At 44.9% G+C, this 12,532-nt stretch overlaps 1 protein-coding gene across 1 annotated transcript; it reads right to left on the minus strand.

Annotated features, from left to right (window-relative positions):
• Window positions 1–476: 476 nt before the first annotated feature.
• On the minus strand, window positions 477–7,632 carry NPTX2 (neuronal pentraxin 2; the record flags this gene model as incomplete). The annotated part of the gene is made up of 4 exons (XM_081347039.1): window positions 477–704; window positions 1,722–1,901; window positions 3,696–3,940; window positions 7,416–7,632. Coding segments are annotated over 4 exons (870 nt in total), but the record flags the coding sequence as incomplete, so codon positions are not given.
• Between the last annotated feature and the right edge of the window lie 4,900 nt (window positions 7,633–12,532).

A 12,532-nucleotide genomic window follows, 5' to 3' on the forward strand; every position in this document is an offset into this window, starting at 1 on the left:
ACGTCTGTGAACGTTATTTCCCAGAATTCCCCTGCCCAGGTGGCCCTCGCAGGAACCTCCTTGGCCAGGGCTACCCTGTGGAATGGGACTTCTTCTGGCCACATTTTGATGAGCAGGCCAAAATGTCTTCGTTCTAGTCCTGGCTTAAGCCTTTTAGAACAGACTTTATAAACCCACCCAGGCTGGGTCCCGCGTACCGGATGTGGCAACTCGGCCATTTTCAGAAGACCTCAAAACTTGTGGCAATTCCCCCATTCGGTTCCCGGAGGACTTTTGTGAACATCCTGGGAGAACGACACCCTAGGGGTGAAACTGTATATTGGGCATTGGGGGAGGGGCAGCTTACTGAGCAGGGTTTAAAAATAAAATAAAGCCATAATTAATATGATTACGCTACGAGGAAATGGAGAGGGATTCTCAGAGCATCAAAGATTGTCTTAATAAAAACAGGGCACTTGGAGAGCAGATGCCCGCGGCTATAAATCAAGCAGACGTTCTTCGCAGCTCTCCACGGGCCATTTGGTGGCACCCCCGAACACATCCACGTTATTGTCGACCCACGGAATGATGTTGCCGGGCATGTTGATGGAACAATTCGCAATCTTCACAATATCGTCCGGCTTTAAGACTCTGTCCCAGATGTTGAACTGGCTCATTTCTCCAACGAAAGCTTGGGTGGCGTCAAACCTGCCTCCAACGGTGTCCTTCAAGACAAATGACAATAAACAATGTTTTTGCTTTAAAAGAAGATGAGTTAAATCCTGAAAAAGACAACTTTCTCCAACTTTCAAGTATCTAAAAGGGGAAAAAAAACACCTCCAAATCTGAGAAGATGATCAAATCTCAGGGGTTTTTGGAAATGTTACTTTGAAGTCAGTCTGAGTGTCATTAGATGCAATCTTGCATGATGGGAACGTCCATAATCTGAGTCATCCTCTTTCTCTTCCAGCCCTCTCTTTGCTGAAATCTCAGCCTTGTAACCTTTTCTTTGGGCATTGTCTTCTCTTTCAAAGAGAAGATCCTGCTAGAAGGCCTAGATGAGAGATCTACAGGCAGATCTCTCCGTCCTTTGCAACAGATCACTCGGGCATTTCTGATTCCCAGCTTGTTCAGTCACAACAGCATCTAAATCAGTGTGTAATTTGTAGTTCATATACCGATGAAAGAGAATACTTGTGGCTTAGGGTTGAACAGTGGAGTGCTTGGTGGTTTTCTTGCAAATGTTTCATTACACAACTAGGTAACATTGGCAGTGCTAAAAGGGAGTGTGGAAGAGGAGGAGGAGGAGGAGGAGGAGGAGGAGGAGGAGGAGGAGGAGGACGATGACTGTGGGGTCCTTAATGCTCTCTCAGCTTGGCTGTTTTTCTTGCAGATGTTTCATCACCCAACTAGATAACATCATCAGTGCTAGAAGGGAGTGAGTTTTGCTCTCTATTTATTATCTCTTCTAACACTGACGAGGTTACCTAGTTGGGCAATGAAACATCTGCAAGAAAACAACCAAGCTCAGAGAGCACCAAGGATCCTGCATATCACATTTTCGCATACGTAAATTATAAATGAAAAATAAATGAGAGGCAGCTGAAGAAACTGGGCAGGGAAAAGCAGTGGCTCTCTTCATGTGTTGGCCATCCAACACATTTTCTGTCTTAAGTTTTTTGCACTAGGTTCAGCTGCAGATCTCAGGATTTAGTTACCAAAGCGGATCCGCCGAGGCTCACCTGTTCCTGCCCAAGGATCAAAACCCCTCCGGGTTTAATGGGATGCCAAGGGGCTAAATTTTCTCCGGTACCCAATTTCTCTCCATCCTGAAAAGCTTCCCACATCCCGTCTCTGGTGGTCCAGGTGATGCAAATGTGGTGCCATTTTCCATCGCTGATGAAGAGGGGAAGCTGAGCGACCTTGTCAAACAAAACAAAACAAAAACAAAGGAATCATTGTGACTTTTTATTATTATTATTATTATTTTAGTGGGAGACTTTGCACCTCTTTAATAGGAGAGGCTGGGAAAGGTGGAGGGCAATAGAAGAAGGGGACGACAGAGAATGAGGTGGCTGGATGGAGTCACTGAAGCAGGAGGCGTGAGACTAAATGGACTCCAGAAGATGGTAGAGGACAGGAAGGCCTGGAGGAACGTTGTCCATGGGGTCACGATGGATCGGACATGACTTTGCAGCTAACAACAACAATAGGAGGCTCGGTAAATTGAAATCACATCCTGGGCCTGCACCTCGGTGAAGCCCTGTGCACCAGCAAGGCGTGCTGTTGCAATTTCAGAGTGAGGCGTGTGTCACTTAGCAACTCACCTCCCGACTCTCCCGGGGATTCACTGTTTATGAGACTCTCACTGCACCGTGTATTTTTTTTTCCTTCCCGCTTCCGTCTCACGGCAACTTTTGCCTGCTGACACCTGTTTCGTTTTCAACAAAACAACCTGCCGCCCGAGTCAACTGTTCTGTCAAAATTATCCAGTTTTGATGCATCACACCAACCGAAGCCAGGTGAATGAATGTAAAAAGTAAAAGTAAAAGTTTTCCCCTGCACAGTCGTGTCCGATTCTAAGGCCTGGTGCTCATCTCTGTTTCTTGGCTGTGGCAGCCAGCGTTGTCTGAAGACAATTTCCGTGGTCATGTGGCCAGCTGGCTTTATGCCAAAGACGCACGGAACGCTGCTCCTTCCCACCGAAGTGGTACTTATTTATCTACTCGCATTTGCATGCTTTCAAGCCGCTAGGTGGAGCAGGAGCTGGAGCCAGGGACGGGAGCTCACCCTTTTGCGCAGAGCCTGGGTCTCGAACCTGGGCTGTCCCAGCTTTCCAGCTGACAAGTTCAGCATTTTTAACCGCTCAGCCATCACGCCCCCTTGAATGGAATGGAGCTACACTGCAATTGTGGCTTTGCCACCATGAATCTTTGGACAAGTAAAGGTGGGGGTGTCTGAATTGATACCTTTCCAAGCCAGCCCTCAAGGACTTGGGTCAAGCCCATCTAGAAGACCCATTTGTCCCAAATCAGCCTAGGTTGAGAGAAGAGGGCATAACCTTGAGGGAACAGAAGGAAGGCCTACAACCCAGACAACGGTCAGAGAAAAGAGTCCAGGGCAGGAACGGAGCCTGAGTAAATGTGAAGATAAGACCCTCCCTAGTTCTTACGAAGATCAAAGAGGGGACGTGCATTCAGACCCGCAAGATGCCATTCCTGTTACAATAAATTTGGTACAGCAACCAAACAGAACAGGTTCAAGTTCCAGTGGATAGTTAAACCTGCAGAAAGAACGATTGCAACAAACTTGCTTTCCGTAGAAGACCTGTACGTTGCACGGTCAGAAGGAGGGCTGAGAAAATATCTACAGACCCCTCACATCCTGGACACAAACTGTGTCAGCCCCTGGGATGGCACTATAGGGTACTGCATGCCGAAACAACTAGACACAGGGACAGTTGTTTCCCCTGTGTCATCACTCTGCGGAGCACCTAATTCTCACGGTGCTGTCTAATGTCTATGTATTTTACCCATCTAGTAGGGCTGAAGTATTATTATTTATCCTTCTTATTGTCTTCTTTACTCCCCCCCCCCTCTTATTGGGGTTGCTATGATGACAACGATTCTCATTGTTTTTTTGGCTTTGCAGGTACGCTGAGTGCTTCTGGACTAGAGGCAAATTCCTTGGCCAAATAAAGGAGTGCTTCACCCTACCTTGTCATTGATCAGGAGTTCAATGGGGTTGTTCCCCCATTCGATCAATACTACTTCGTTGGTTTGCCCTGGGACGGCGTAAGAGAAGGGGGTCCCAATTCCGGGGGACGCGCCAGATTTCAGCCATAAGCAGACGGTGAAGGCATACAGTTCAGGAAGCGTCTTCTTAATCTTCCCATACAAGTAGTTGGTCCGAAGGGGGAGGGAGACCTTAAATTCATCTGGTGCTTTAAAGGCGCTGGTACCTAAGGGCCAGAAAAAACAATTATCTGCACAGGACACAGGATTGCCCTTAATCAAGAGATTTTGGGCCCACGGAAAATGGTCAGGTAAGAGGGGAAACGTAGCTGGTTCTTCGGCTGCTAAAATGCACTGATGATGTTGGTTTGGTAATGAAACATCGGCAAGATAACCCCCGTTCTCAGAAAGCGCCCAGGAGCCCACTGACTTTCTCCTTCTCTTCCTCCATCTTTCCACAAACCCCATTCCCTTCTAGCACTGATGATGTTACCTAGTTGGGTAATGAAACCTTTGCAAGAAAGCCACCAAGCTCAGAGAGCACCAAGGACCCCACGGCTACTACAGTGTTAGCATGATTGATCTCAGGCCCACAACGCAAGAATAACGTAGAACAATCCAGCCAAAGTTCTGTTCTTTATTCGCTCATGCCATATAAACAGAATCTTGCCAGATTGTACTATACTACTATACTACTGCTCTCAGTCTAATGGACATACCCTGGGAGATTCTAGGGAAAGGCTATCTTAAATTTCTTCCTCTGCCTCCGATCCAGTTCTGGGTTCTGCTGCCTCTTGTCCCGTTCCCCACTTTCTGGATTGTGTTCCCTCCTTCTTGAGAAATTGCCTTGTCACTGTAGCCCATCACACCAACTTCCCTTTCGTAGGCACAATCTCTCACAGTTGAGGCTTCGTACCATGCCTTTGTGACGATTCATACCATGCATTTTAGCTGAGTCATGATGACCCCTATGGAGAATCTCCATAGACCTATCAGTGTTTCTCAACCTTGTCCACTTTAAGAAGCATGGACTTCAGCTCCCAGAATTTCCCAGCCAGCCATGTTCAACTTGACCAGGGGTAGGCAACCTTGGCTCTTTTATGACTCGTGGACTTCAACTCCCAGAATTCCTGAGCCAGCCACGCTGAGGGGAAAGGGAGAGGTTTCCAAACTGAGCCACGCTGGCTTAGGAATTCTGGGAGTTGAAGTCCACGAGTCATAAAAGAGCCAAGGTTGCCTACCCCTGACCTAGGCATTTGCACTAATTCACCTAGTCAATTGATACAGGATTAGACGTTACAGCTAACTGTAACTTCTAGGAGTTGCTACCAACAATTTATGTAGGCCACGGGTCTGTTTTCATCTGGGGATTTCCCCATCTTCTTCTCTATCAATCTTACTCCTCACATCAGAGTGTGAGAAGGTGGGCAGTGGGAAAGAGCAGAATAGAGGAAGGGGTGTCCATTGCTCAGTAACACGATACATGAGTGGCAGAATGGTGAGGATATAAGGGATGATGGGGAAAGCGTAGACAATCTGAGGTTTTTCAGATGTTTCCCACTTCAGCTCCCATCACTGCCAGCTGGCAATTGGAAGACACAACCTTTCCTGAAAAGCCCATAATATAAATTTATGGAATCAGCTTTATGGAATCAGCTGCCGGTTGAGCTCCGGATGGCACCTGACCTTCGCTCCTTCCGACGCGGCCTGAAGACCTACCTATTTGAGCAAGCTGGCCTGGCCTGATGGGGGATGTGCTGGGGTTTTTATTGGGGATTTTTATTACTCTACTGTTTTTAGCTCGGGCTCTTATTTAATTCTTTTTTAATTTTTGTATTCTGTATTTTTATGTGCCCTGTTCACCACCCTGAGTCCTTCGGGAGAAGGGCGGTATACAAATATAATAAAGATAAAGATAAAAGATAAAGAAATGTACACCCACTTTTAAAGTTGGAGGAAATTCAGAAGTGTACAGATGGGGTAGAAGAACCCCACCTAATAAGGAGTGTGATGTGTTGGTATATGGAAATGGCCTTGGGAGACAGAGGGAAAAGCCACAGGCACTAGACAATGGCCAGATAAGAGATAAATGAGCCCAGAGACGAGATTTTTCAAGTCAATTGGACAAATTTAATGTACGGAACTAATGTTTATGTATGGAACTCGCAGGTGTGGGAACAGTGTGACTGTGAGTTTCAACTATGGAGGAATTTTGAAGTTTTTCTGAATTTCTGCTGGCTAGAGTGCGTTAGATATTTTATTGTGTTTTTTTTTAACCATTTAAACGCTTTCTATTTCTTTTTGTTGTGCTCAAATGTTTTAAAGATTTTAATTGTAATCTATGTTTTGAATTGTGACCCAACCAGAATCGTTTGTGGAATGGATGGCTCCAGTAATCAAACCAACCAACAAGATATTGATAATTAGAGAAGGAATGGCGATTGCATTCTTAGCCATTAGGAAATAAGAGGCTGGCAGTGTAACTGTGGAAGAGATTCACTGGGCTTCTATGTCAGGAAAAGAAAAAAAAATCAAATGCTGTAAATCCGCATCATCCCATAGAAATCACATAAAGGAATGCAAATCCCTAAGCCAGCAAAGAATCTAGGTCAGAATTCACTCTTTGACAAGCCAATATTTCTCAGTCCTGTCTCTGCTATCCCGCTCCCAACTTCGAGCAGGAGAGCATAGTAACAAGGCTGGGAGGATGACAGATCTGCTACGACAAAAGGGCTTTGAACACTCAAGTGCTGTTCAGAAGTGACTTATTACTGTTAGGATATGTAAAGGCCTTTAGCTGTAAGATGTAAGCATAAAAGGGAGGTGAGCCATACTCTATAACTCAGATGTGACCTTTCCAGACCCAGGTTCTCTCCGGACTGTGTTTTCGCTACGTGAATGTCTTGAGGGTATGATTAAAAAATAATAAGAATAAGAATAGCGGCTCCAGAAGGACTACTGAAGCTTTGCCCTTTTTTGTATGCAACGTGCAAAAAAAGAGAGTGATATTTCAGACATATTGGCACAGTCTCTATCTTGATTTTTTTTTCTCCTGTCTGTATCTTGTGGACACCCTGGTTTGTGTAGGGGTGGGAATGTGCGTGCGTGTGTGTGTGTGTCTGTGTGTGTCTGTGTGTCTGTGCAAAAATAATTCTCCATATTTAAGGGGAAGGGTGGAAAATCTGGCTTTGGCTCACTCCATTAAAGTCATCAGTACCATAAACCAGATAGATGACATGATAGATAGATAGATGATAGATAGACAGATAGATAGATAGATAGATAGATAGATAGATAGATAGATAGATAGATAGACAGACAGACAGACAGACAGACAGACAGACAGACATAGTTGATTGTTAGATTACAATGAGAGATTAGGTAGGTTAGACATATAGATAAGGAGAGAGTGATGATGATGATAGATAGATAGATAGATAGATAGATAGATAGATAGATAGATAGATAGATAGATAGGAGAGAGAAAGAGAGACAGACAGACACACAGACTGATATTAAAGCACGCTCCACTGGCCTCACAGGAGACAAAATAGAAAACCATCCACAAGGTTCAATGATGTTGCCTTTTCGGGAGGCAAGTCAACATAATCCGTTGCGCCAAGTGCCCACTGGGCAAAGTTTCTAATGTGCTTCTCCCGCAAGGCATTCCGGGCAAGAAGGTAGTGAGCCCGCCCAGCTTACCTCGTTCCAATTCAGACACCCTTTCTAGCAGAGCGTTCAAGGCTGCCTCCGTCCTCTGCCGGTGAGTGGCGGTCTCGTTATGAAGCAACCATTTCTGATTCTCCAGCTCGGACACTTTGCTTAGCAGCTGGTGCTCCAGTTCTCCAAGCCGACCCTGGAGCATCTCTCTAAGGTCGTTGGGCAAAGCTCCAACGGTCACGTTGCCTCGAAGCTGGTGCTTTGGAAGGAGGGGGGAAATAGGAGGGGGGGGCAGGGGGGAGGAAATCATACATCACCAGAAATGAAAACCAACTTCATTTGTTTAATTAAGTAGCAACTTAACCTTCTCTCTGAGGCTGTGGGGTGTGTAAAATGGCAAATATACCAATGCGGGTCTTGCAAATAAAGATCACATAGAGTCACAGAGTGGGAAGAAGGGACCTTGGAGGTCTTCTAGTCCAACCCCCTGGCTCAAGCTGGAAGAGGAGGACTCGGATAAGAATTGACCTCCTCTGAGTCAATCGTTTCAGCGTGGGCACTCCATCCCTGGAGGTTTGTAAGAAGAGACTGGACAGCCATTTATCTGAAATGAGGTAGGATTCTGTGCCTGAGCAGAGGGTTGGACTAGATGACCTCCAAGGTCCCTTCCAATTCTGTTACTCTGTTACATGGAAATCTTGAAATCACTTTAAACATCCCTGTTACACGATGGATAATGGGGCTTCTCGGCCGTTGCCCCAAGGGGGGGGAAATGCATGTTTTATACCTGTTTTAAGACCCTCCTACGCAGGCAGCGATTTTTCAGCTCGAGTTGCCAGAATTCCACGCGAGGACATCCAGATGTTCAAGTGGAAACTCCTGGAATTGTGAAACCTCAACGCATCTAGATGACGGCAGATGCGTTTGGGCTATTTTGTGCAAAAGTCAAAGCTCCCCCCTCCTATTTCGCCTCTGTGATTTAAACCATCGGAAACGCACGTCGCAAACATCTGCATTGCTGTGGGTAGATTCCTCCGGAGCTGGGAGGGAGAGACAGATGGAGGGCACCTGTTCTCTTGCAACAGCTGGCTGGAGGGATTCTACCATCTTTTATTAGACTCAGCTCATAGTTCCCCCTACACACAAACACACACACACACACACACACACACCCTCTCTCTCATGTTGGATCGAAGCCAAAGCGACAGCAAAGACACAAGCGTGGCGAAGAGACTCAAGAGGGGAAGCCATCCGCAAATACTAGCAACAGCCGCAGAGTCCAACGTATTCATTAAGCCACACATCCACCGGTTGTGACTTATTTATAAGGAGAATGCGGGCCGCGCCATTCTTTCAAAATCAAAACCGAAATCGTCTTTAACAAGGCCAGGAAGAAGGAAAAAAGAGAAAGAAGAAGAAGATTCAATGGAAGGAGCCAAGGGAGATCTAGAAAGGCGTGTGAAAAAGCTAGGTAGATTTCTGAAAGGAGATCCAAATGACATCCGGTTTGCTTGAATGGAGACCACTTGCAGGCCAAGGAAGTCAACCTGATTTTAATTTCCGTTGTGATTTAAGTGGACGTTGAATAGGAGAAGAGTAGCTGAACCGGGAATAACAGAGATGGAAGGGACCTTAGAGGTCTTCTAGTCCACCACCCCCCCCGCTCGAGAAGAAGAAGAACCTATGCCAGGGGTCTTCAAACTTGGCCCTTTTATGCCTTGTGGATTTCAACTCCCAGAATTCCTCAGCCAGCATACCATAAAAGGGCCAAGCTTGAAGACCCCTGATCTATACCATTTCAGACCAATGGCTGTCCAATCTCTTCTACTACCACTGCTTAGATCTCTGCTGCTAGTCTTCAGAAGACTAGTAGCCAGTTTAGATGTTCCCGCTATCTTTTAAACTTAACTTTGTCTATTGTTGTATGGATATTTTGCTTCTTGTTTGTAAACTGCTCAAGAGTCACCTGGGGAGTGAGATAGGTAGCGTGTAAATTTCATTCATGAATAAAACTTTGTGGGAGGACATATGACTTCTGACCTTTTTTTTTTTTTGGAAGACCAGTAGGTCTTTGTTTATGGGTCAAATATTCCACTCGTTATCTAGCTGTCCAAGAAATTAAGATACTCAAAAATTTCAGTAAGGCAAGACAATTTCCAAACCACAATGCACATGACTGAGATGCTAGCTTTGGGGAGAGAAAATTGCCATGTATACAGACCTGCCCATTAACAGTTGGCGTTTTTATCACAATGGGATTTCCCCATGCCATAGGGATGGTGCTTCAAAGAACTGTAAGAGGCAATTTAATTGACTGAACTTCACACTGATTGCAAAGAGCTTTCAACTCTCTCCTCCCAAAACACTGGCTATGAAAGCAACCTCAGATATTCATTAATGAGTGCTGGAATTTCAACACTCATTCATTCAGGGTTGAAGGGGAAAGTAGGAGAGGAGGCTGAATTCTCAAGTACAGTTCAATATGTGAAATGATCAAAGAACTGAAGACCTTTCTGCCTGAGGGAGTGAAATTGTCCAAGAAATAATTCCAGAAGTTCTTTTAATGCTTGGAGGTTTCTCCAAAGATGATCATTTATTAGAGTGTTGACTTCAGTGGACAAAAAGCAATGGGGGGAAAAGAAAAGAGGTGGTGGGAGAGGGAGGGGGGCGAATAAACATTCTGCCCTCTCCCGGGGTTGTCTGTCCAATCTGTATTTGGTAGTTAAGCTCTGCTGAGCTTTTAGCAAAATAAATTAGAAATGCTGTTTGCACTTACATGAAAGAAAAAGAACAAAAAATGCAGTCTATTAAATTCAGATGGAAAGGAAGGAAGGAAGGAAGGAAGGAAGGAAGGAAGGAAGGAAGGAAGGAAGGAAGAAGGAAAGAAAGAAGGAAGGAAGTTATATGCATTCAAGGAAGGAAGGAAGGAAGGTAGTTATATGCATTGAAGGAAGGAAGGAAGGAAGGAAGGAAGGAAGGAAGGAAGGAAGGAAGGAAGGAAGGAAAAGGAAAAAATTCTGAGCGAATGAGGAGGAAGGAAGGAAGGAAGGAAGGAAGGAAGGAAGGAAGGAAGGAAGGAAGGAAGGAAGGAAAGAAGGAAGGAAGTTATATGCATTCAAGGAAGGAAGGAAGGAAGGAAGGAAGGAAGGAAGGAAGGAAGGAAGGAAGGAAGGAAGGAAGGAAAGAAGGAAGGAAGGAAGGAAGGAAGGAAGCAATGGACAGGAAAATGAAAATGAAGTAATCTCTCTTTCTTCCTAATTTTCACTGAAAAAAATGCCTTCATTAATGAGATAGACGTAATTTTTATAGATTGTGTGCACTGCAATCTATTTTCACAAGACCACTCATTTAATCAGATGTACAATGAGTTTATTTCTTTGCTTTGTGGATAATCAAGTCTTCACTTTCTCTAGCCCTCTGTGTTTTCCGGGTTTGTCTGGTTTCTGTCCCTAGTGTAATTGTTAAAAATGCTTCATTGCAGAGATTTTGAAGATCATGACTTATTTAAAGCCTTTATTTTCTTAGAAAACAAATGCAGCCCTGAGACTAAGAGTTTCTGAGAAATGAAGCTTGTTTATGGAACTATCCCACTGGACAATCACTAATTACCCTCCTGATAATAACCTACGCGTATATTTAGCTAGTGACAATATTCCAGTGTGCATCTTCTCTTAGGCGACAACAAAAATTCCAGCCCACAAGTTAAAAACGATGAATAAGCACGCAAAGAGGAGAGATGGAGGTCGACAGGAAAAGGTCTCCAGAAGGGAAGGGAACGCTGAATGGATCCACAAGCTAATCCAGAAATATGGAGTAGAAATAAAGACAGTCTTTAGCTAAGTTGCAACAAGTAGGCTGAAGCTTCACACAAACAGAATTTTTAAGTCCTTTTCAGGACTTAATCAATCAATCACCTGGTTCTAAACAATCCTAAATCAATCAATTAATTCATCCCATTTGCTAAATGGGTAGCTGTAGATAACTCTCTCTCTCTCAGCCCAGCCCACCTCACAGGGGGGTTGTTCTCGCGGGGAAAACAGGAGCAGGAAGCAGCATTAGATGTCTCCACCAGTGTGAGTCATTTATTAAATTTCTAAATATCATATGCACATATTATACGCCGTGGCACAGTATACGCATAACTGTACATAGAGCTATCTCTAATGTATGACAGATTTATAATATTCAGAGGTCAGACTAGGAGGTTGAGATTTCTTTCTCCTTTTGACCATGAAAACAAGGGTTCCCACCATCCTAATTGGCCACCGGTTTCAAGAGACGTGGGAAAGGGCAGCAGGTTTTAAGGGGAAAGCTGGATCCGGTCACTTTGCTCGCTGGGAGTTACGAGTCAGAGTTTTGGATTTAGATCAAGCAAGCCTGGGATGGGATTTATAAATTTGGGTTTTATAAATTTGTTTTAACTTTTTTAATGTGTACTAACTTATTCATGGGCATTGTTGTTTAATCGCTTTTAATTTTTGTATCTTGTTTTTTAATATGTATTGCCCTGTTCACAGCCCTGAGTCCTTCGGGAGAAGGGTGGTATACAAATTAAATTAATAAATAAATAATAATAAATTAAATTAATAAATTTCAGTCCCACTTCTGATTGCCATCAGTCTCTGCATCTCCACGCAAGAGGCCACCAAGGTTAACTAAGTTGCCCAGAGTCAGGAAAAGAAACGCGGAAAGAAACCCGAACGGGACCACTTTTCCTAAACAGAAGGCCATCTCGGCGTCTCCCCATCGGACAAATCGTCGTAAGGATTCAGTTCTGGTCTTGGAAGTGTTTCCTACCCTGCCAGCATCCTTTTTTTTTTTTTTACTTCTCCAGCAATTTGTTTTCTGCAGCTTAGACTTGAGACAAAAACCCTTCCCAAGGTCACCTTTAAGAGCCAAGGTGCAAGGACAGAAATCAGCCCTTGTTTTCAAGAGCCTCCCCGCCCCGCCTCTCGCCCCCCCCCGCCCCCCAGGTCCATTCCCAAAAGCTCTCCGATGGGGTGAGTTGCCTTTCAGCACCGTGGACAGCCACGGCGCGTTTCAGCACCATGGACAGCCACGGCGTTTCTCCTTCCAAAGTGCTCGTTCCTACTTCAAATCCGAGTTTGGAGAGATTCCTACAACCAACCCGCTCCGACTCGCTTCGGGCTCTTATCCCG

The sequence above is a fragment of the Vipera berus genome (genome assembly GCF_964194415.1).
Source record: "Vipera berus genome assembly, contig: HAP1_SCAFFOLD_545, whole genome shotgun sequence".
Taxonomy (NCBI): Eukaryota; Metazoa; Chordata; class Lepidosauria; order Squamata; family Viperidae; genus Vipera; species Vipera berus.